At 48.4% G+C, this 22,818-nt stretch overlaps 1 protein-coding gene across 1 annotated transcript; it reads right to left on the bottom strand.

Moving 5' to 3' along the window:
- Window positions 1-3,546: 3,546 nt before the first annotated feature.
- On the bottom strand, window positions 3,547-17,113 carry TNFSF15 (tumor necrosis factor (ligand) superfamily, member 15). The gene is made up of 4 exons (XM_009994317.1): window positions 16,928-17,113; window positions 10,067-10,118; window positions 9,032-9,079; window positions 3,547-3,974 (listed from the first exon to the last, which is right to left on the bottom strand). Exons 1-4 carry the CDS (start codon window positions 17,111-17,113, stop codon window positions 3,547-3,549), a joined length of 714 nt encoding a protein of 237 aa, XP_009992619.1.
- Window positions 17,114-22,818: the final 5,705 nt, after the last annotated feature.

Raw genomic sequence — 22,818 nt, forward strand, 5'->3', positions numbered from 1 at the left:
ATCATGTTCTCATTCAACTCAAAATGCTGATGCATATGCATTTTCACATCTGCAGAAATGATTTACGTGAAAGAAACATTTCTAATTCAATAAAGCCCCAAATTTCTGAGAACACTTCTGTCCTTATTTAGCTCTGGAAAAAAATCTGAGATTCCACAGCTTGGATTCTCATCCCTTTAAGCTTGACCTTGGTCTCACTTAAGTGGCTTTACTCTGACTTCATGCCATTGACTTCTGTGGAGTCATATCTGATAAACAACAGATAAAAGAAGGGAGAAAGAGAATCTCCATTAGGGTAGATGTGTGGATTCATGTCCCTGCACCACTTTAAAACAAGTAATGCCAGAGATATGACTTTGTGTCACACAAAACGTACTAGTGTGCTAAATGTGCTACAAGCTGATGCGTGTAACAGGCTGCAAATATTTGCTCTAGCTGGACTAAAATAAATAGTTCTGTGCCATGGATAAGGGATTAAGAGAATCACACTGTCAGGCAGCTGCAGCAGGCAAGTTTGTGCTTGAGAAATTAATCATCAGGGAAGAGTGGACACAAGTTATGTGTCTCATGGTAGAAAAGGTTCAGTGTTAACAATGGGCTTCCTAGAGCTTCAATGGAATAAACACAACTATATGTTTATGAATATATGTGTGTATATCCTACAGAAGGCTCTTTTCTGGTCTGCTAAATACTGCATTCACCACTCCTCTGCCCCAGACCTCTTATTCACCATCCTTCAGTGCACCAGGCATTGAGTGATGATGATTTTAGGAGCAGTTTCTATGGAAATCTGCTGTAGGAGCCTGTCAGGGTTGTGTTAGGCCCTCAGAGGAATGCTCCCTCATCTCACGTGCAGAAATATAAGAGCTTTCTGGATTGCTGTAACTACACCAGCTAGAACTGACACTCCAGTTTTCTCCAAGGATAAACCAGCTTCATCCTGTATGAAACTGCAGAGATGCTTTCCTACCCAGTTGCAGAGAATCACCTGCCCTGGACAGGTCACTTGAAAGTTTTCCCTTTATGAGATTAACCAAGTTGATTCCTGTGCTTTTCACCTAAAGTGCTAGATGTGGTGATCTGCAAGAGCTGCACATTTCATGTTTTCCTGAGTTCAGATCCTATTTTGGGCACACAGCTAAGGGATCAAAAGCTCAGAAGGACTCATTGTGCAGCGTTGAGAGAACACTTTAGAAAATCAGAGCTATGGAAAAACTTAGGGTTTCCTAGAGAAGAAGTCTTCAGCTGCCAGGAGAGCAAGATCTCACCAGATTTCAGCAGGTTTTACCCTGGTGTGGGGGGTTCTGAGCAGCAAAACAGCCCTGCCAAGGAACTGAAACAGAGGAGTAAGGACCTAAGGGTGGAGGTGAATCTACTTAATAAATGCACAAGAGGATGTTTTGGTCAAGACTGTTTGCACCTGCCAGTGGGATCAGTACCTTCACTTCCTGGCCATCATTTCCAGTGTCAGTTTGCTCTGTGCACTGGGGTGATTGTGAAAGAGAAATTGCAGGTAGAAAATTAGATTTGGATGGAGAAGCATCTTTATACCTGATGAGCAGGGCCAGGAGGGCAGGAAGGTGCCTGTGGGAGGAAGGAATCAAGAGGACAGCTGAGATGTGGACGTGGGGAAATGGAAGGAAAAGTCGAAGGAAGGATGGGAAGTCAAACTGTCCTGCAGAATAGGAAAGGAGGGCCAAAAGACCTTCTTTCCTGAGATGATTTCCTCCATAAAAGACCTAGTTTAAGAGGTATAAAGCATGAAGGTGCTTACACCAAGCCATGAAGAGGCAGAGATCCTAGTGTTGCCTGGATCTCCTACCTCCTACTCTGCTCCTCTCCCCCCTTCACCCCCAGCCTTCCCTGGCCTTTCTCTGCACTTCAGCTCTGATACTGACTCAGGTCTGTCAGCTCAAACAGATCTTTATGTAACAATAAGTTGGCTGCAGCTGGCTAGAGGTTTGCTGTGAACAAAGCAGCCTGGTCTCACTGGTGGCTGGACTGTAGAATGGTCTTTTATAGCTGGGCTGTTTCCACCAGAGAACTTCTCTGCCCATTTGAGCTCCTCAGCCCCAACCCCCCAACCCCAGTGCTTCCCTGACACTATCAGGGTGGTTTGGGGGCCCCCCATGGCTTTGAATGAAGATGTTAACTGAGCAACCAAGCCTTGCTGTCACTTTTAGCCAAGAAAAGGAAACTGGAGAAAAAACAACCAGCTGAGGCAGGAAAGAAAGGGATTTGCAGAGAGTGAAGCCTGGTCCTTGCAGAAGGGCTGGGTGGTGGGTGCTGGGACCTCCCAGTAGTTAAGAGTGTAAAGTCCAGATCTATGAGAACACAGATTGAGTCACTGTCAGTGCTGGATTTGTTGTGGGAGGAGAAGGAAAGCTGGGGGATTTCCCTGAGAGAGGCAGTAAGGACTAGGAAAATAAATAAGTGCAAGGTGGGAAGTGAAACATTCCTGGCTTTGTCACACCATGATCATGTCTTTGGATCTTCTGACCTTGAGTAGGGACTGGATGCCAACTTTGGCCCAGGGAAGAGCTGGAGAGTCCCTGGTGGTTGGGGGGCCACTGCAGCATTGGCAATGGTTGCAAAAGGGAGCACGAAACCAGGGATTTCTTTAGTTGCACTTGCTTTTTATGAAACCCATTGGAAAGTAAAATATTGCAGAGGTTTTCTCTCAAAATTTCAGTGGTTGATTTGAAAAGTGTGGAAACTTTTTGCTGTGTGTCTCTCTCTGCCTTTCCTTTTCTGATTTCCTCATGTTAAGTTCTGGTGGGGAGATTCCCCTTTCAGGCTGGAACAGAAAGTCCTTTTGTGTGTTCCCTAGAAATTCTACACCAAGGTTGGAGGCTGCATAATGATTGAAAGAACTGTCAACAATTTCTTGGGGGAAAAAAAAGAAATATTAAAATAATTTCAAGTAGCTTCTGCAAAACACAAGACATCATTTTTAATCTACAGGGAAGTTGGAAGGGATTAATTAGTTAGTTAATGATTAATCTGTGCTTTATGTTAGTGCAAAGTACTGAGCAATCTGTTTGTGAGGAGAAGATGAAAAGGAATTACCTGTTAGAACTGAGAACCTGAGGAAGGATCATGCAAAACTAAACTGGAAGTCCTGGAGAAAGTTCTAACCACGGATTTTTTTTTGAGTTGAGGCAATTGTACATTGGAGGTGCAATGAGTGCTATGGCCTGGCTGCAATGTTCAAGATCAATATTCCCACCCAGAGATATAAACTGTTCCTTCTTAGATTGCAAAGGTTTGAAGACCCCTCAGCTTTTAATTTTTTTTAAAAAAGGTGATTTTCTTTCCATCGGGCTTTAGTTTTTCATTTTGTTTGAGTTGTTTGGTTTTTGATTTGTTGGTTAACTTGTTTCAATTCAGCCTGAAGTGTCAGCTTTCCCTACCCCTCAATTTAAGGCTGCAGGGAGGTGCAGTGCAGAGGGAGGGTAAGAGAACAGAGGTCACATCCCAACGCGCACCCGCCAAGCCAAGGTCCAGGGAGGTCACACCAAGGCCCCACCAGCTGCTGCCTGGAACCTACAGTAGAAAGGCACCAAAGTAAGTTTTGTGCTCCTTGGTGTAATCCACCAGCTTGATGTCACTCACATTGACCATGAGCTTGTCTCCTACTTCTAAGGATACCACGGCACCCAGATAAATGGGCTGGAACCAGCTGTTTCCCTTTTCACTGAGGGTCTTGGTGCCAGTCAGCAGCTGGGTGGGCTCGGGGTAACTGTCAGTGACTTTGGTGATGATCTCAGTGACAGAATTGGTTTTACTGCAACTTTCAATAGGCCCTCGGAACGTGACCTGAGCATAGACATAGTAGTCCCCAGACACAGGTATCACCAGAGCGTTGCTGGAATAACTCAGGTTGTTCTTGGTGAAGGCCAAGCCTCGTTTGTCCTCCCACTGCAGGATGGGCAGGTGGTTTCCCACGGTGGTGACAAGATCTTGCTTCTTCACTGAGGAAGGAAGAGAGAGAGAGAGGTGGGTTAGTTGGCTACAGCCAGGGATATGCTGCTGAGCACAACGTGAGGTCTCTGCTCCCAAGGGCAAACAGTTTAAATCAGGTGACCAAAATGTTTAGGACAGGGATGTTCTTATTTCAGAGCTGGATAACTGAAGTGAATTGGCTCCAGGCCAACTGTCCAGTGATGTTTTAGAAGGGTGTCCAGGTCTGAGCAATGGGGAGTGAAAGCCTAGGATGCTTTTGGAAGACCTTGGCCAGGGCAGGCTGCCCAAGGGGTTATGTTGTGACTGGATGGCCTGGGTGAAGGCCAGATCCCCAGGGGTGAGGCTGTCCTCCCTAGAGGCTGAGTCTCATGGTGCTGTGGAGCAGGACAGCTGGCTCTGCTCTGCAGGCCCAGGGTAATCCTACCTATTCACAGAGTAAAAACCTTGTCCTGAAGTGAAACCAGTGCTGGGGCAACTGCACACATGGGTTCAGCCCAAGCCTGTCCTGAGCAGCTCGGGACAGTCACAAGAAGTACCAAACCATCCTTTTCTCCAGGAGAGATGGATTGCAGTTATGATTCCCAGACAGACTCTACTGTACCTGAAAAAGCTTCACAGAGGTCAACACAACCTGCCATCAAGCACTGAAACACCTGAGCTCCTGCCAACTTGCTTGTGCAGGCTGTTCAGATTTGTTAGCCCTTGTGTCCAGCCCTTCCTCCTCAATGTCCACAATGAAGTCCTTTGCTGCAGCATTGCCTTTGGTTTCCCACTGCCACTTGATTCTACCAAAACCTCAGAAGTCTTCAAGAGGCCCAATTCCAAAGCAATGCATTATATCCCAAAATATTTTTACCTCAGCTTTTTTTCCCCAAATGCCTTGCTGGAACAAAACCCTGAGCTGGGTGGCAGCGTCTGCTTCCCCCCAGGCTTTTTCCCAGCCTTGTGGTTAGTTGGTGACGTGCAGAGCTTGGATCCAGACCCCGACATTAAGCTGATCCACGTCAAGGGTGTTTCCCAGGCTGCCAGGTCTCAGGGAAAGAACCAGGAAACTGCTGCCCCATCCCCTTGGCCTCTTCTCTATCATTTTAATTTCTCTCTCAGAAGAGCCTGAAGAACAAACCTCAGCACTTACTCATCTCTCTGCAAGAAGCAAAAGAGTTTTCCTTGCTCTTTACTGTCTGTCACACAAGATTATTGTGGTGTAATAGCAGTGAAAAGGAAGAGGATAAAGACCATTAAGATTCTGCCTGGAAAGTTCATGTTAAACACTGAGAAAGACTGAGGCAATTGGTTTCCAGGAAATGAGACCTTCTCCATGAGCTTGAGTTAATGTTAAAGCTGATTTTGATTCGGTATTTGATTGGGGACAGGGTGTGTGTGCATGGGCAGGGACACAAGCTGAACTCAGGTGGGGGAAAGAGAAAGCTTTGAAATTCTCTTGGCAATAACCATCAGGTTTATCCTGGGGAAATGAGATTCTGAAAAACTAATGTGCTCAGCTCCCTGTGGCATCTGTTTCCCTCTCTTTGTTAGCAATAAATAATCTGTAAGGAGACAAGAAGGTGTTAGGAATGCAATTTCTTGCATATTCTCTCAGTAGCACAACAAAATAATGCCCTTTTCTTTTTTTTTTTTTTTTCCCCCAGCCTGCCTGTCAGTGCTGCTGGAGTAACAAAACTTTCTGCTCTTTTCCCAAGAGGCAAAGTACATGAGGAGAGTATTTCTATGTGGGAGGGCAATAGACAGGACTTATGATAAGAAGCCAAGCTAAGTCCTAGAAGTATTACAAGGACTGTGAGGCTCAGAGCCAATGGAGATTTGCCTGATAGAGAGGAATAAAAGAAAGTGAAAGTACTCATGGGCTGTCTTCATCCTCATCTACCTCGTGGGTGTCTAGGGACTGCCCTGAGTCCTGGCAACAACTGTGAGAGCATTTGGAGCACTTTAACGTTGACAAGAGCTTCGAGTAATACTTCTTAGAGACCAATTGGTAGTAGACAAAGTTTTATTTGAGATGGGAAGAATCAGGAAAGTCAGAATGTTTCCAGAAAATGTTCTGGGCTCTGTTCCATCTTGGGAATTTGGGGGGGAAATTGAAGAGGAGCTGCATGTGAAATATTATTTTCCGAGTCCAGTGACGCATGTGAAATGTCAATGACACCCAGGCCTGCACTGCTTTTTATAACTATCAGACATCTCAATGTAAGCACATGATTTTATAACTTCTAGAATTGGGCAACTCTACGTTTTACAGCTATAACCCTCCTTGGAGGAGAAAGCTCACTATTGATGCACTCCATCTTCAAGTTAACTTGCCTCACCTTTTCAACACCAACCAAGAGGAAAAATGCCTGTTCAAATACCTCTGAATATAGCACAGCTCCTCTTCTAGCAACAGTTGTACTTTGTCCTTGTCATTTGTTTATTTCATAGATACATGGAACTATAATATATACTTACTTGGCTAACTCTTGGAGTAAATAAAATCTGCTTTTAATAAGGGATTAATTGCTACAGTTCCTTCCACTTTCCATCCATTACAAGGTTTTGGCATCCCTTACACCAGCAACCTGGTCTAGTGGGGGGTGTCTCTGCCCATGCAGGGGGGTTGGATCTAGATGATCTTTGAGGTTCCTTCCAATCCAAACCATTCTCTGGTTCTATGATAGATGTGAAATCACTTCTCCTTTCCAAAATTCCTTTTGGTTTAGTCCCTTGCTGGAGAATTTCTGTTGCTTGACAGTTTTTGGCTACACTTTGTGGCATATTGGTGAACTTTTGTTGTTTCTATACTTCTTAACCCTCACTAGTGTGAGAACATGATACTGAACTCTGTGTTCTGAGCTACTCCTGGTCTCAGAAGGGGATCAGAGTCTGATGTCCTGTTGCAGTAAAGCCCTTGCACTTTGTGTGCTCCAAAGCCCTGTGGCTGCAGGGTTTCTGCTGCTCCAGATCATGCCCTGGGGGTTTAATGACTGCCCTTGAAAGGTCACTACTTCCAACAATCAAGTGGTAGCAGGAAGTGATGTTCTACCAGTGGAGTGCTCAGATACCATGGCAACATGATGAGCATGAGCCAGGTACTTGATGGGGTTTCTGCAGCTTCACCCACCTGTGCTACAGGCTGGTGACAAGAAGGAACAGGCAGTGGCCTGCACCTTAACCCAAAGTACCACCCAGCAAGCCAGAGAAGGGGTGATGGCCAGGCCTGGAGCAGTCACCACCAAAGATACTTTAGTGTACAGGAGAGAATGAGGATGGAGAAAACTCCTAGCTCTATATTCACATAGATTGTGCCCTTCTTCATTCCACCCTGGGAAGGGAGATCTTGATGCCAGTTTGCATAAGTTCAGAATACTCATTGTATGTTAAAAAGGCCAAAAGCAGGTAAAAAATTCATCATAAAGGATCAGAGACCAAAACATCAAGTCATTCTGCTACTGCTAATTCAGTGGTGTATTCCCATGAAAGTACTGTGGCTACTTCTCATTCCTGACTCCTCTGCTCTCACCTTCAGAATGGATGTGCCTAAAACTAGAAAAAGACAGAGAGAACAGAGATCTGGAAGAGGTTTCCCACAGGTGAGAGTCTGTAGCCTATCACCTTCCCTTTGAAAAAAGTACCTGAGGTGGGGGAACATAAAGATCTGAAGAACAATTATTCCTTTATCACTTTCTATGCACAAATCATGGTTTCTGAGAAGACAAAACCAAAGTGGCACCCAAGAAATTATTAGGAAGCAAGTTTAAAAGAAGAGGAAATCTTTTCTGGCCATGATGCACTGTAGAGCTTGGGAACTGGTTGTCACAGGGTACAGCACTAAAAATATGCTTAGGCTAAAAAAAGCTCAAAGCTAAGTTAATGAAAATTAGGTTCCCTGATGGCCAAGCAGCACAGCAGTCTGGGTGTAGCCTTTGGGGGGCAGAGAAGGAGCAAGAAAATGTGCACTGGGAACCTCTGGCTCTCTCTGCCATGGGGGAAACAGAAAGCCCTACCCTAGAAAGACATGGGCCTTTAGCTCTTGCAAACTTGCATTTAAGCAAAGATATGATTTTGAACCAGAACAGGTCAGTTTTGGAGCTCTAGCAACTTGCTTGCAAAAGGGGATGGGACCAGGGATGTACATCAGGAGGGGGTTGTGGATTAGGGAAAGCAGAGTGTGCTTGGGGAGGAAATCAGCCCTGGAATAGGGATTAGTTTAACCTTGGTGGTGGTTTTTGTATGAAGCATCACATGACTTTGCTTGCTTCAAGTTACTAAATTACTACTACACACGGGGTGTTGGGGAAATCTCTGTCATGAGATGTATTTTTGAGAGGTCTGAAGTGCCTTAGGCCAGAGCAACTGGAGGGGATTTCAGCACTCAACTCCATCCACCTGAGCACCAGCCATGAACCTTCTCCTCTCTGGTAAGAACTGAATTTTTCAGCTGGGTGTGATGGTGATGATGAGGGAAGGCTCAGGACAGTGTCCTTTAAGGCTGAGGTGCTGACCTTGCAAATGCTGGCAGCCCCTTGGACATATTTGGCAGCCCACCCTGCAGCAGCACCTTCCTAACAGGAGATAAGGGCTTGGAGGGGTTCAGCTGGACATAACTTCTCCCTTGCTTTCTCCCACGTGAGCCAGAGATGACCTCACTAAAAACAATATGGTGTGTGTGGCCTGAGTCAGACCTTGCAGAAAAATAAGGGCCCTAAACCTGGTTTTATTTGACCCGATTTTGCCCTTTGGGCTCTTCCCACTGCCTCTTCTAGGGAATTCAGCAGATCTCTAAAATACCAGGCAACTATTTCAGTTCCGTTATTGCTTATTCAATGAAATAAACGGCTTGAAAAAAAGTAGCAAGAAGAAAAACTTCTGTCAACCACCTCCTTTGTGGTCCCTTATCTACAAACACAGGCCACAGTAAATCTGCTGTGGTCAACAAGGCAAAGCTGGTGATTATCACCCCCCTGTTTCCTGCAATACCTGATCCTATCAGACCCATATAAACCCAGATTATGAAACCACTACATCTGCTGTAACACCCGCGGGAACGGCTCCAGGTTTGAACAAGCTTTACCTGTCAGGTGTGCTCTTGGTTTTTCTGCACTGGAAAGTGTATCTGTCACTGAGGGGGAAAAAGAAAAAAAAAAAAGGGTTTAAGGATGTTTGCTGCTATTGGAGTCAATGAGATATGAGAGATGAAAAGTGCTGCTGAGGAAACTCATACAGCCCCTTTCCATTTCTGCATAAGACTGAGGCAGGCTTAGAGAGATAGGGGTGTTCAGCCTGGAGGAGAGAAGGCTCCAGGGAGCCCTTAGAGCAGCTTCCAGTGCCTGAAGAGGCTCCAGGAAAGCTGGGGAGGGACTTGGGACAAGGGCAGGGAGGGAGAGGACAAGGGGGGGTGGATGAAAACTGGAAGAGGGGAGATCTAAGTGAGACATTAGGAAGAAATTATTCAGTGTGAGGGTGGTGAGAGCCTGGCCCAGGCTGCCCGGGGAAGCTGTGGCTGCCCCCTCCCTGGCAGTGTTGAAGGGCAGGTTGGATGGGGCTTGGAGCAGCCTGGGCTGCTGGGAGGTGTCCCTGTTCATAGGAAGGAGGTTGGATCTAGATGGTCTTTAAGGTGCCTTCCAACCCAAACCATTGGCCATGTGGTTCATTGGCCATGAATGTTTATTGACCCTGCTGAGGTGATAAAATCCCTTTGCAAGTGACCAAGCTGCCCAGCCTGCTGTGGTGTGGATGGGGCACATCGTGGCCATGTCTTGAGTTGCTGGTGTGTGAATGGAGGGGAGGCATGGTGTGCCTGGGCTCCCAAATACATGCTTTTCCATGTTCAGGGAATTAAACTCCAGCTCCAGAAGCTGCCAGGGGGTCTGTGTCTACACTGGAAGGTGTGAGCTTGCACAGCCTGGGGGTTAGAAATGCTCACAATTTTGCTGTGTCCCCAGGTGTCTCCCTGCATCTTCTTGCCCAGGTTTGACTCTCTCTGCCCTGGCTTGCTTGGGGAAGGGTTTGGGTGGGGAGGTGTCTGCCAGCAGGATGCTGCAGGAGGAATTGCAAAACCTCAGTCAACAAAAGGGTTTTGGGATGTGGAAAGGACTGGTAAACTTACCAGTAGCTACTGCTCGTTGCTTCAGAAAGCGAGAGACCCTCTCTTCTGGGACCTGCAGGAGAGATTGGCAAGGGGTTAGGTCAGGGCTCCAGGGTGTACAGGTACCTCCAGAGAGTGTCTTGTTTGTCTTATCCCAGCAAATGGAATGTGCTACAGCAATATTACCAGCCTCAGCTAGAGATTGTATGTGAAAGGACAAGCCCTGACAGGGCTTTGCTTCATTGCACGAGTTTTCTGCTGTTTGTTTGAAATCACCTGCATCTCAGGAAAGGTGCCAGGGACAGGACCTGGGCTCCTGTAGGGTGGTTGTTTTAAACTCCAGCTTTGTTCAGAGGCTGGACAAGCCCTGGGTTGTCCCAAGGAGACGACTGGCAGAGCAACCTGGGTGAACCAACCATCTCTAACCCTCTTTTGGGAGGGTGCCTCCATCCAGGATGCTGAAGGCACCTCTGCTACTTAGAGATGCTCCTATCCCTCCATCTGTGCAGAGCAAACAGCAATGGCAGCAGTTCTTCCCTAGCCCAAGACTCAGCAGATCTGAGCTTTTCAGGTGCTCAGCTCATCCATGATCCCAGCCATGAGACTAACTGAGGTGTATCAGCTACAGAGCTGTTGTTTCACCTGCTTTCCTTTCTGCATCTGTTACTCCAGACCATTGGTCCTTGCTTAGGTCTATCCCCAGTGCTTGGAGGCCTCTGGGGAAGACAGGAAGGAGCTGAGCAGGTCTGAGAATGCAGCTGGCAGTGGGTGAGCTCTGCAGCTCATCAGCAGCCCACCGAGGGAAGGGAGGGAGACTGCCAGACCCTTGTCTCATGTTTTCCTCTATTGCTGAGCACCAGCATGCTCAGAGCTCATCCCAGTGCCAGCCTGTGTTTGCATGTGGCATGTGGGTGGTTCTGACATGGAGCAGCTCCCAGGGAAGCTGCTGCCAGCCTGCCATGTGCCTCTTGTGTCAGCAAGTCCAAAGGAGGCTACAGAGAAGATCTGAGGGCAGGAGCACCTCTGCTATAGACAGGCTGGGAGAGCTGGGGTTGTTCAGCCTGGACAGCACCTTCCAGTACCTGAAGAGGCTCCAGGAAAGCTGGGAAGGGACTTTTGACAAGGGCACAGAGTAATAAGAAGAGGAGTAATGGCTTTAAAACTGGAAGAGGGGAGATTTAGGTGAAACATTAGGAAGAAATTATTTGGTGTGAGGGTGGTGAGAGCCTGGCTGAGGTTGCCCAGGGAAGCTGTGGCTGCCCCATCCCTGGCAGTGTTGAAGGGCAGGTTGGATGGGGCTTGGAGCAGCCTGGGCTGCTGGGAGGTGTCCCTGCCCATGCAGGGGTTGGGACTGGATGATCTTTGAGGTCCCTTCCAACCCAAACCAGACTGGGATTCTATGATTCCCAGGGCTGGTTCTTCTCAATGACACCCAGGCTGGGCCAGTGGTTCCTCATCAGGGGCCAGTCCTGTCCCAGCAGCCTGTGAAACTGCACAGGTCAGCACTTGAGGAGGCTGCAGGAAACTGCGTCTGGATCCAGCTCTTCCCCTGGCCCTAGGTCATAGAGGAGCTATGCCAGTGGGTGGCTGCAAGAAGCAGACAGTCTGACTCACAGCTCAGGGGTGACTGTCAGGGCTGTCAGGACTCCCTGTCCCAAGTTTCTCAGGAGGTGTTGGTACCGTGACTTTTATGGACAGCTACAATGGATACATTGCACAGAATGAACTGCCTCTGATCAGCTTGCAGCTGAGGATTTGATGCTCACTGCTCTATCAACAGGCTGAAATAGTCTTTGCATGTAGATGCTGAAGCTGTTTCCTTGTGGCTGTGTCAAACACAGCTTCAAATACTGCAGGAGAAGTAGAAAATAGGTGATTTATATTGTTCAGGGGAAAGAAGTGTCTGTGGGAGAAGAGTCAGGCTGCCTGGCTTTGGGGACTGCTGGCTATTCTAGTGAGTCCAAGGATGTTTTCCCAGCAAGAAACATCCATGTGCTCCTCAGAAAACCCTCATTTCTAAAACAGTGTCTCTAGTGTGATGGAAAAAAATGGAGAAAGAAAACTATAGGAAAAGTTCCCCCCTTTTTCCCTCCCTTCCCCACCTGCACACCCATCTATAGCCCAGCATGAGAGTCTGCAGCTCTCCCAGAAATGTCATGTGGAAGAGATGAGGGTGCTGAAGCTTGATCTGTGGCTGACAGAGAAGCAGGGTTGTGCTGTCAGTGAGATGTCTAAGCCTTCCATTATGAATAATAACTTTCTCCAAGGTCTTATCTGCTGCTGTGGTGTCCAAACATGACTGTACTTCTGATGTGGAGGATTCCCCTCCAACACTCCCCTTGCTTTTGGCCAGATGTCTATGACTATGAGTATATTCTACACTGTTATTTCTGTGACAGTTCCTACATATTTCTCAGGTGACTTCTTTCTAATGATGCTGAGTATTGCAATGAGCTACAAATCAATCCCAAACCTACATTTCACAGTGTCACTTCAGTGGGACTGTTCCCACATTTAAAGTCCAACTTCTGCTGAAGTACTTTACAGAGATTTGGAAGCTGCAAAACAGGTGATGAGAAAGTGGGAAAGGATATAAAGAATATTTCTGTGTCTTTATAAAAAAGTAACAACACGGTTTTTACTAAAACTGTGAAGAAGCTTTTTAGGCAACCTGTGTATATTTGTTTCCAAGGAAGACCAGGTGGAAAGTCCAGGTGCAGGAGCAGCATTCAGAGATGCTGAAGGACAGTGATGCAGCAGGCAGAGCAGGGTGCTGTGAGGTTGGAAACTATTCTGTTGCTTGGCAAAGGCAGGAGACTATTTCCCCATGATTGTGCTGTTTGATAAGGATACAAATCTAAACCTCCTATAGAAAATATTTTAGCTCTAGTCAATGCCACATGATGACCAGGTATTAGTAATATTTATCTCGAGCAGGCACAGAAATTGTACACTGCTGGTGTAGATGAGGTGATGAGGGAGAGCTAAGCAGCATGAGACAACAGAGAGTTTACACAATGAGTCTTTTCCTTTCTTGCTTGGCTGTGATTCTGAAATGTTCAAACAGCTTCAATTTTCCCTTTGGTTACTGTGGAGAAACTGTAACCAGCACTGAGGGGTGGTGGAACTCCCACCTTGCAGCTGACTTGCAGACAGATGACACCTCAGCCAGCTCTAATTACCCTGGAGACTGTGGTATGCAAAACATTTCTATATTGTTTTGATACCAAGAACATCCAAAAGCCTCACTGTAATTACAGCCATATATTACTGAAGCCATAAAGAAGAGCTGAACATCCCCTGTTTAGGTGCTTTTGCCTCTTACACCTCTGGAAAGGGTCCGGAATATCTGAGAGGAACAGCATGGGACAAGCAGCTGGGCACTGCAGGCAGAGAGATTGATAAGCAAATCATCCCCAGCACCTGGATCCACTCTATTTTTAGTACAAGATGCTTTTTTTTATGGGCAGGGTCTCTGCAGGTCACACACTGCTCATGCACCCACTATTTTACCTGCTCCAGAGGTGCTGCATGGCCTGGCCTGGGCATTTTTGGTAGGGGCCTGTCCTGTGCCAGTAAAAACTGGGCAAAATGGGAGTGTTTTGGCTGGCTTCTAGTGCCCAGTGTGAGCGTGTACCCAGGGCATGTGCTCACTGGCTTCCTTGCCCACCAGGTCTATGTGCATCAAGCAGCAATAGCCAGCCAGGGGTTTCACTGCTGATGGATTTTGGAAGGGGAATCCCATATTCCTGGGCCTTGGTGTAGTGCTCCCTGCTGCTCCCCAGGCATTTTTCCACCCCTACAGATCAGGAGGTTATTTCACATTCTCTTTCCTATTTGGACACACTATTAGGTTCTTCTGGCTCTGTATGTTCTGCCAGTCCTTATGTGCCTCCTCTACTGCTGCAGCTCCCTTCTCCATTTCAAGGCTGACATGGCCCACAGGTTTATGTGCAGTCCTTGGAATTTCCCTTTATGCTGCTTGTGGTCCTGCCACAGAAATAAGCCCAAATACCAGCATCTCCAGGCCACAGGACTTGGTGCCCTCCTGGATGGGGCTAGCTGAGGGGGTTCCTAAGGTAGCCAGAGATGCTCTCCTGGCTGTTGTGCTGTTCCCTTGGTAGATTTGCTCTCTCAGACTGAAACTTGGCTTCCTTTTGGGGCAGGATGCATAGCAGTCCTGGCCCTTCCTCTGGAAGAGCACCACTAGAGCCTTTTATAGATGTCCTGGTAATAACAAAAGCCATGTGTTACTGCTTAAAGAACCCTATTTCCTCATTTTGCTCTGTCTTGAAGCACAAAAGAAAGTGATTTCTCTTTCCAAAAGGAAAACAATGTAATAAACCTGGAACGCGTCCAGGGAAACCACTATCAGACTTGGATTATTTATGCAAGACACATCATATCATGAGAAAGTGATGGTTGGAATGCATTGCTATAATGACATAACATGCCCTGCTTTTTCCTGAAAGGAACATTTTGAGAGGAAAAGGTGAGTTTGCATCCCTTCAGAGGCAGAATGTGACACCATGTGCACCCACACAGAAGCAGAGATTGATTAACTGCCTCACCCTGCGGGCAAATTGAAGAGGCACACACCCCTGTTGCATAAACCTTCTCTGGCTCACATTCTCCTCCTCTTTGCTCCAGGAAGGGCAGGCTCAGGAGTTCACTCCATCTCCTTCTCACCTGCTGAGTCCCTCCCTCCTCCCAGCACTATCCCCAGTGCACAAGAAGTTGATCATCTGTGTGGGCTGAGCTCTGGTCCTGGGGCAACGAGAGGACTCATTTGTGGGCTCACAGGCCAATAAACACTTGGTGCAAACTGGGTTCTGTCCACTTGCTCCCAATATGCCCAGCACATCTGCACCCCAAAACCAGGGCCACAGAGGGCTCTGGCATATACATCTGGTCCCAGCCTAGTCCCTTCTGATTCAGGCTATCAATGGGACACACAGCCCCATGAGGGCTTCAGCAATCCAGATTTAACACTTCAAATCACAGAATCACAGAATGTTTGGGGTTAGAAGTGACCTCTGGAGATTATCTGGTCCAACCCCCCTGCTAGAGCAGGGTCCCCTAGAGCAGATCACACAGGAACACGACCAGGCAGGTTTGGAATGTCTCCAGGGATGGAGACTCCACAGCCTCTCTGGGCAGCCTGTCCCAGGGCTCTGGTACCCTCAGATCAAACAAGTTTTGTCTTATAATTCAGTTCAACCTGCTGTGTATCAGTTCACAACTGTTGCCCCTTGCCCTGTCTCTGGACACCCCTGAGAAGGGTCTGGTCCCATCCACCTGACACTCCCTGTAGATAATAATTAATAAGCATTAATTACATTCCCCCTCAGCTTCCTTTTCTCTAAGCTCCAAAGAGGAAAATGCAAAAAAAGACAATTCTCCTGAAGCTTTTCTGCCCAGAAACATTCCCACGGGCTGGGACTGCCTAGAGCATCACTGACAAGCAGGGTCAAGCACCAGGGCTCAGCCTTTGATGTGGGTCTTTGGGGAACAAACACAAAACTACCCAAGCAGAGAAATCCAGCCAGCTTGGCTGGACAGCACTGGAGATACTGCCAGTCAGCAGAGGAGTGAATGAAAATATTCAGAGCATGCAGGGCCCAGCTGAGCCGGAGCCGGGCGCTCCCCGCGCGGGGCTTGGCACGGCAGGGCGGGCGAGCAGCCAGCCCCTGTGGTTTTTCTCTTCCTCCCCGGGACTTGCTGAGGCAGTAGCTCACCTGATCACCTCATTACATCACTGTGAAAATAGTACACATGAATAACGTGGTGCACATGCATGGAAGCACATAGTAATGTAGCCCAGGCTAGAGCAAATCCAGCGGCTTACGCTGCGTTTTTTTTGCTGGAGAAGCCAAACCCGGTTGCAATCAGGCTTTTCTCTGTTAACTCTGCCAGCAGGGCCAAGAGTCAGGAACTCATTAGTCAAACAGGTTTGTTATTTCATGCTAAGATAGTTTGTAGAACTGAAAAGTTTTGCTCTGTACAGCTTCAAAGGATGTAAACAGAGAGCAAAGGAGTTGGGACCATCCATAGGGGCTTTCACCCAATCCAACTGGCCTGAGCAGCAGGGACAGGGCAGTGCAGGAGCTTTCATGTGTGCAAGAAAGGAGCAAACTGAACAGCTTGAGGAACAGTGCCAGGCTGTGACCCCCTCCTTCCAGCTGTGCACCAAGTCACAGCCAGATCCCATGGAAGATGCTGCACACAGCAACTGGCATTGCCTGGGCACAGGTACCAGCTGCCCGGACGCAGGGTCAGACAGGGACTGGTCCATCTCTGCAGCCAAGGTGCAGGTGTCACCCAGCCTGAGCATCTGCAGGCTCCAGGAGTGCAAGGTTAGAAACCTGCCTTCCAGGCCACTTCCTAACAACAAAGTCTTCAAAGTGAGCATATAACAAGTGGGCTAATTACTTGAGGAATTTCAGCTGTGGAGCTAAAATTCAACCCCTAATTCCTCACACCCCTGTGCATCCCTCCAGCACGGGGCAGTCCCAGGAGAAGGGAGGAAAATGAACCATAGTGTCAAAATCTGAAGCCAGTGGATAAACACTCATTTCCATTAACTAGCCATTTTTCTTGAGCATTTGCTAGAGCATATAATAAAGGTTTTTAAGTCACATGTTGTAATGTGACCCTAATGAAGTTCAGGCAAGAGGAACAGAAACCGTTAGTTAAAAAGACCAAACAATGACAAGGCTTATCCGAGGCAGATTTGCTCTGGGTAAGGAAGAAGAAAAGCAACAACCTGTTTCAGGAGTTCCTTGAAACATGGAAAACTCTTAAAAGAGAATAAAAGAAGCAACCAGACCCAACCAGGCGAGGTGCTCTCCCCCTGGCAGGGTGGCAGGACAGAGCTCTTACCTGGCTGGAGCAGGAGCTGGGAGCTCGGAGGTTTCCAACCAGCAGGTAGGCAATGGGCAACGCCAGGAGCAGCACGGAGAGCAGGCACAGCAGCACCGTCCACCTCATCCTCCTCAAATCCTCCCGGAGGTGAATCCCGGTCCCGATAACCTCTCCTCCCAGGCTGATCTCTGCCCCTCTCTCCATGCCCGGCGTGCGAGCTGCTGCTCCTCCCGGCTGGCACCCGGCAGCGCCAAAACCTCCTCTGGACTCTGCCCTGCATGGAGACCCCCATTAAATAAGAGCTGCCCCCGAGTGTGGGAAGGCACCGGCACACGCACACCCTCCCTCCCGAGGAATGCACCGCCTACAACAGAAACCCGGAGCAGGGAACGGGAGCCCCGCGTTCCCGCATCCCCGCTCCCGCTGCTGCCTCCCCTGCCTCGCTCCCTCGGCTTTGGGGTTTTTTTTTTTCTCCCCCCCCCCCTCTCCTCCTCCCTCTCCGCCGTGCAGAAGGAAGCCAGGAAAGTCCCGGTGGGTGGAACCAGGACAAACTCTGCTGCTGGGCTGGATAAGCTTGAAGGCTTTTCCGCGTGGCAAAGGGAACGTGAAACCAATGGGAGTGAAAGTGGGAAGCAGGGGCAGAGCGAGCGGAGGTTTCAGCGCAGCCGCGGGAGGGGAGGGAAGAGTCCTGGGGTTTTAGGGGAGGCGAGGACACGGCAAAGGGACCCCAAACAAGTGGGCTGATCCTCTGAAATGTTCTTCCATTCCTACCCTTTGACAGGATTCTCAGGAGGCTGCAGTTTGCTCCATGCAGCTTTCGCATCCAAGAGTCCAGGGCCAGGCCTGGCGTGGGGTGTTTGCTGCTGTGGGGTGTTTGTTTGCTGCTGTGGGGTGTTTGTTTGCTGTTGTGGGGTGTTTGTTTGCTGTTGTGGGGTGTTTGTTGCTGTGGGGTGTTTGTTTGCTGCTGTGGGGTGTTTGTTTGCTGTTGTGGGGAGTTGGGTGTTTGCTGCTGTGGGGTGTTTGTTTGCTGCTGTGGGGTGTTGGGTGTTTGCTGCTGTGGGGTGTTTGTTTGCTGCTGTGGGGCTCCTGTCTGAACCCCTTTTAATTGTGCTCTTGCAGGACCCTGTCATCTTTACTTGGAAAAGCTGTGATTTTATTGCACTTGGGAAAAACGATGTAATCTTGTTTTCTTGAGAGCTGCTACCTCTGATTAAAAGCTCTTCTGACAACCTCAGGAGCTGCTCAGCCACTTTTTTAAGGAGATTTAGGAGCAACAAACTCAGGAGGCAGCTGATGTCAAGTTGAAGGGGCTCCCTTCTCCCAGGGAAGGCTGGCTGCATCCTTGTTCCCTGCACAAGACCCACCCTCTGTGCCCTGACCTTGGCTGGGTTTGGGCAGAGCCTGGCAGGAGCCCTCAGTGCAGATGTTGCCATATAGATTTACCCAGATTGTTGAAATTGGATTTTTTCCTCCCCCACCCCGGGGAAAACAAAGTTCTCATCAGAACTGAAACTGTGATTTCTACACACACACACACAGTGCTGTCCAGAAAGTTCTCCTTTTTTCCCTGGGTAGAGAGAAACAGGGTGGAAACTTTCCCATTTTTCACTGAGAGAGCAGCAAGGTTTGGTTTCCCCCACCTTCCCCCCACAAAATGGTTCAATTTCTGTTATTACAAAATGATAGCCAAGGAAAGAAAATTATTTTCTTGTCTCCCAATCTGCCTGAAAAGCCTCCCCCTGATAGAAATTCAGCCAGTTCTTCCCACTTGCACTTTGCTGGAAATCTTACAATAGCCCAGTGCAGCTCTTGGGGGACTAGAAAGCAAAAAATAGAGCAGAATGTCTAATTTAGTCAGGGAAGATGAGTGAGGCTGCCAGGACAGGGATCCTTGCCAGCTGACTGGACAGGGAATAGCCCCAGGAAAGAGAAAGTGTGAAAGAGAAAGTGAGAAATAGTGAAAGCCACTATGGTTTAGGGAGATGGCACAAGAGTGCTGGTAAAGCACCCAAGGATTGTGCTAGAATCCCAGCCAAGCCACAGAACTCCTTTGTGACCTTAGGCTAGTGACTGACTGTGTTTCTTCTTTAATTCACTGTTTGTTGTCATTGAGGTTGTAAAACCTTGAGGACAAGGGTACACTCTGTGTTTGACAGCACCCAGAACTGATTTCAGGGCAAGCTTGGCTCCACCCATCACAAATTTAAGAACCAGAATGGGTAGGAAGGTGTTGCTAAGATCATTAGAGTGAAAATCTATATTTCTTCGGAAGTGCTGCCTAGAGATGTGGGTTTGTTTATTTTCTGGTGCCTCAGTTGCTCATTTTAGGGCAAAGTACTAAAAGAATAATACGAATATTTTGGCCGTGAGTGTCAAAGTTAATTTTGTCTTCATTGTGAGTACCACAAATTGCTCAATGTGTGTTCAAGGTACATTCTTTAGAAGCACAGAAAAGCCACAGATATCTCTAAACCAGCAAAATAAATGCCTGGAGTTTCTTTTTGCTTGTTTGTTGGTTTTGTGGTTGGTTGGTTGTTTGGGTTTTTTTTCCAAGGAGTTCTGGTGGAGCCAGTTTAGTGTTAAAAGAGCTCTAAGTAAGATCTTTTCTTGGCCTGAGACTTCTGGCAGAGGTGTGTGACCTGCAAACCTCTGGCAAGAGAGGAATGAGTAGCCAGAGCCTCAGGATGTGAGGGTTGGATTCTAGAGATGAGGTGGGAACAGGCTCGTGCACTGCAGCTGGCTCGGGAGGCCAAGCTGAGGATTTGTTCTTAGATTTGTTCTTAGAAATCCCAAGAAAGGAAGCAGAAGTTCCATTTTCCCTCTCCAGAGTGCAAACACCTCTGGCTCACAGAGGGCTTTTTGTCTGCCTGAGGTGACTGGCCCCAGAGGGCTCAGCAGTGCAGCCTTGGAGCAGCCAGAACAAACCCAGCTCTGCAGATTTCCTGTGCTGGAGCTGGGCTCTGGCCACCCTGGCTCCTGCCTGGGGTGTTTCCTGGCCATGCCTTGGCTGCAGAACAGGGAATGGAACTTTGATGACCACAACAGTCTCATCTATCCCATGAGTGGAGCTGGACCCGTGTGGGCAGGGACAGTCCTCTCTGCTGCCTGTCATGGTGCTGTCACATTCTTCCTGATGCTCCCCATTTGCCCCAGCTGACCTCTCAGCCCTCCCTGCTGGGTAAATTCTCCTTCTCGTGTCAGACCTGTGGTCCTTGATCAGTCTGTACTGATCAGAGAAGTCTGCAGGAGCTCCCAGTCCAGCTCACCTCTGCAGTTTGAGGCTTTGAAGAGGGGAGGCATTTTACTGTGGAGTTAAATGCACAGAACTCAGAGATTTTATAAAGAGAAGAGATGCAGGAAAGGAATCAGGCATCCACGAGAGGACAAAGAAACAACTTCTCACCTTGCCATGCCACCTCTGTGCTGCTGAGGCTTCTCTTCTCTCTGTGGTCCTTTTATGTTCTTTCTGCATGCTTGTGCATGAGATGTGGGAGGGCATTTTGCCCAGGACAAATAAGCTAAGTCATATCTATAAGGGGGATAAAGTAGTATAGACAAGGATGGGCTTGTGGGTATTTTTGTCTTCAGCATGGAAGATACTATTGCACCTTGACTCGTTTTGGTCAGGTAATGGCTGCAGTTTTAGTTTTTAAGCTTGCAGTTAGTATGGAGAAAAACTAACTGAGCATTCAAAGAGAATTTCATACATTTTCTAAGAGTTTTCCAAGTGCTTCTTGTTCACTGGGTTCGGAATGGTGAATGTTTTATCTGCACCATTTGTAGCTGAATCCTGTGACATTCCTCTTAAAAAAACCAAAGCAAGGAGCATCTTTCAGCTGGGAGCAGAGGGGGAATCACCTCATGGTATTTGCTTCTCTTGGTCTGGTCATGTCCTTCCTTTCCTGGGAGGCTGGTGAGACACTGGACTTGTTGCCCAGAGAAGTTGTGGCTGCCCCATCCCTGGCAGTGTTGAAGGGCAGGTTGGATGGGGCTTGGAGCAGCCTGGGCTGGTGGGAGGTGTCCCTGCCCATGCAGGGGGGTGGGACTGGGTGATCTTGAGGGTCCCTTCTAACCCAAACCATTGCATGGTTCTATGATTCCTGCTCAGTGCTTTGCTCAGCCATCTGGAGTCTCCCACCAGAGGCACCACGTGTGCAGAGATGCAGCATGGACAGGTTGTAGCTGGTGCTGAGTGCTCTCAGCACCTCTCATGACTTTCCAGGTTAGCATTTCATCCTTCTGTCTTGCTGCTGCTGCTTCCATGCTGTGGTTGCTGGCTGCTGGCATGTGCTCAGTGGTAGCTCCTCCACGGTGCTTTGCTGTGGCCTCCAGCACTCATCTCTCTTCAGCTGAGCATGGAACCTGCCCAGGGAGCAATGGGCAGTGCCTGCTTCTGCCAGCCTGTGGCCACAGCTGGGCAAGGGGACCAGTGAATGTAGGGAATGCTTTTGGTGTGGACACTTCCACTGCACCAAGGGCAACCTGTGGACACCAAATAATCTCAGGGGCTGCAGCTGCCTGTGGCTGCAGGGCTGGAGAGATGGCAGAGGGATGTGGGGCTCAACTTAGCATGACTGGCACTGCCCTGGAAGAGGAACTGTGTCCACCCTTCTGCACAAGGGTTGTGGGAGGGTTTTGCCACTGCCATGGTCAGGTATGGATATGTGTCAGGAGGGACTTTTCAGGTCAGTCATGACTCTTACACAACTCCTGACCACCAGTGCGCAGGAGGAGGACGTAGATGATGGCTGTGTGGAAATGTTACCCAGTGGGACTGGGTTGGTCAGCAGACAGGAGATGAGGACCAGCCCCACGAGCTGCCCCTTGGCAGGGGGTGGTGTGTGATGGGAAGGAGTAGGAGGTGCAGGATGGTTCCCCACCTCCAGCCACTGTCTCTGCCATGACCTCCCATTGCTGAAATCCTCTTCCCGCCACAGACAGGCACATGTCCTGTGAGCAGGTTTCCCTCCCACTCACACAACAAGGGGATCAGCTGAGTGGTACTCCTGGGGTGTCAGAAGCTGGAGGAATGTCATGGCCCAAGGAGGAATGTCCTTGGCCCCAGCCTACAGCTGCAGAGGAGGCAGGGGCTGCGAGACAAGACTTGTGCCATGCCAGGGGTTCCGGGAAAACCTTTCAAGGTAAATCCTGGTCTATCCCCTGGCAAACCATGCTGCTTGTCTGCATGAGGCAGGCAAGCTGGAATTTCTGGAATTTAAGGTGGCTGCACTTGGCACCATGTTCCTTGCCATGCTGAATTGCCTTACCTACTGCTGCTGCCATGAGGTTTTTTCTAGCAGCAAGACCCCAGACGGGACACAGATCTGAGTTTTGCTCTCTTCTGGTGCCCAAATCAGCCTTTCTTAACCTGTACTTCAAGGAGAGAAAAGTAAATAGTACTCAGGGTGTTATGTGCTCTACCAGGCTCCCAGTATTGAGTGCACTGGGACAGAGTGGAGTGGCATAATGGGAGTGTAGGGCATGAAGACTCCTAGAATAACTTTGACAAAATGTATTGAGCAAAGAGATCAAAATCCAGCATGGTTCCTGTGGGACATAGACCCTGCAAGACCTCATTCTCTGTTCTATGGATTTGTTTCTCACCAGGGACACTGGTTTGCCCAAGAGTGCAGTCCAGGAGGGAATACTATGTACAGCATGACACAGGGAAGAACCAGCTCAGCAAGAAAGGAGCACCTTAGTCTCTGCCTTAGTCTTCAAGGTCATCTTATTTTCTCTCTTCAAATCTCTCTTCAGGCCAAAAGAGTGCAGGCCTTCCTATTTCTCATGTAGAAATACTCTGTATTTCACCAAGGTGTTTTGCTTCCAGCACTGACTTTGGAGCTGTTGCAGCTCAGCAACACAAGGTGATTTATCCTCTTGGAAATTAATTTCTAGTGATTTGAGAC

Source organism: Chaetura pelagica, unplaced genomic scaffold (genome assembly GCF_000747805.2).
Source record: "Chaetura pelagica isolate M959 unplaced genomic scaffold, ChaPel_1.0 scaffold132, whole genome shotgun sequence".
In the NCBI taxonomy this organism is placed as follows: Eukaryota; Metazoa; Chordata; class Aves; order Apodiformes; family Apodidae; genus Chaetura; species Chaetura pelagica.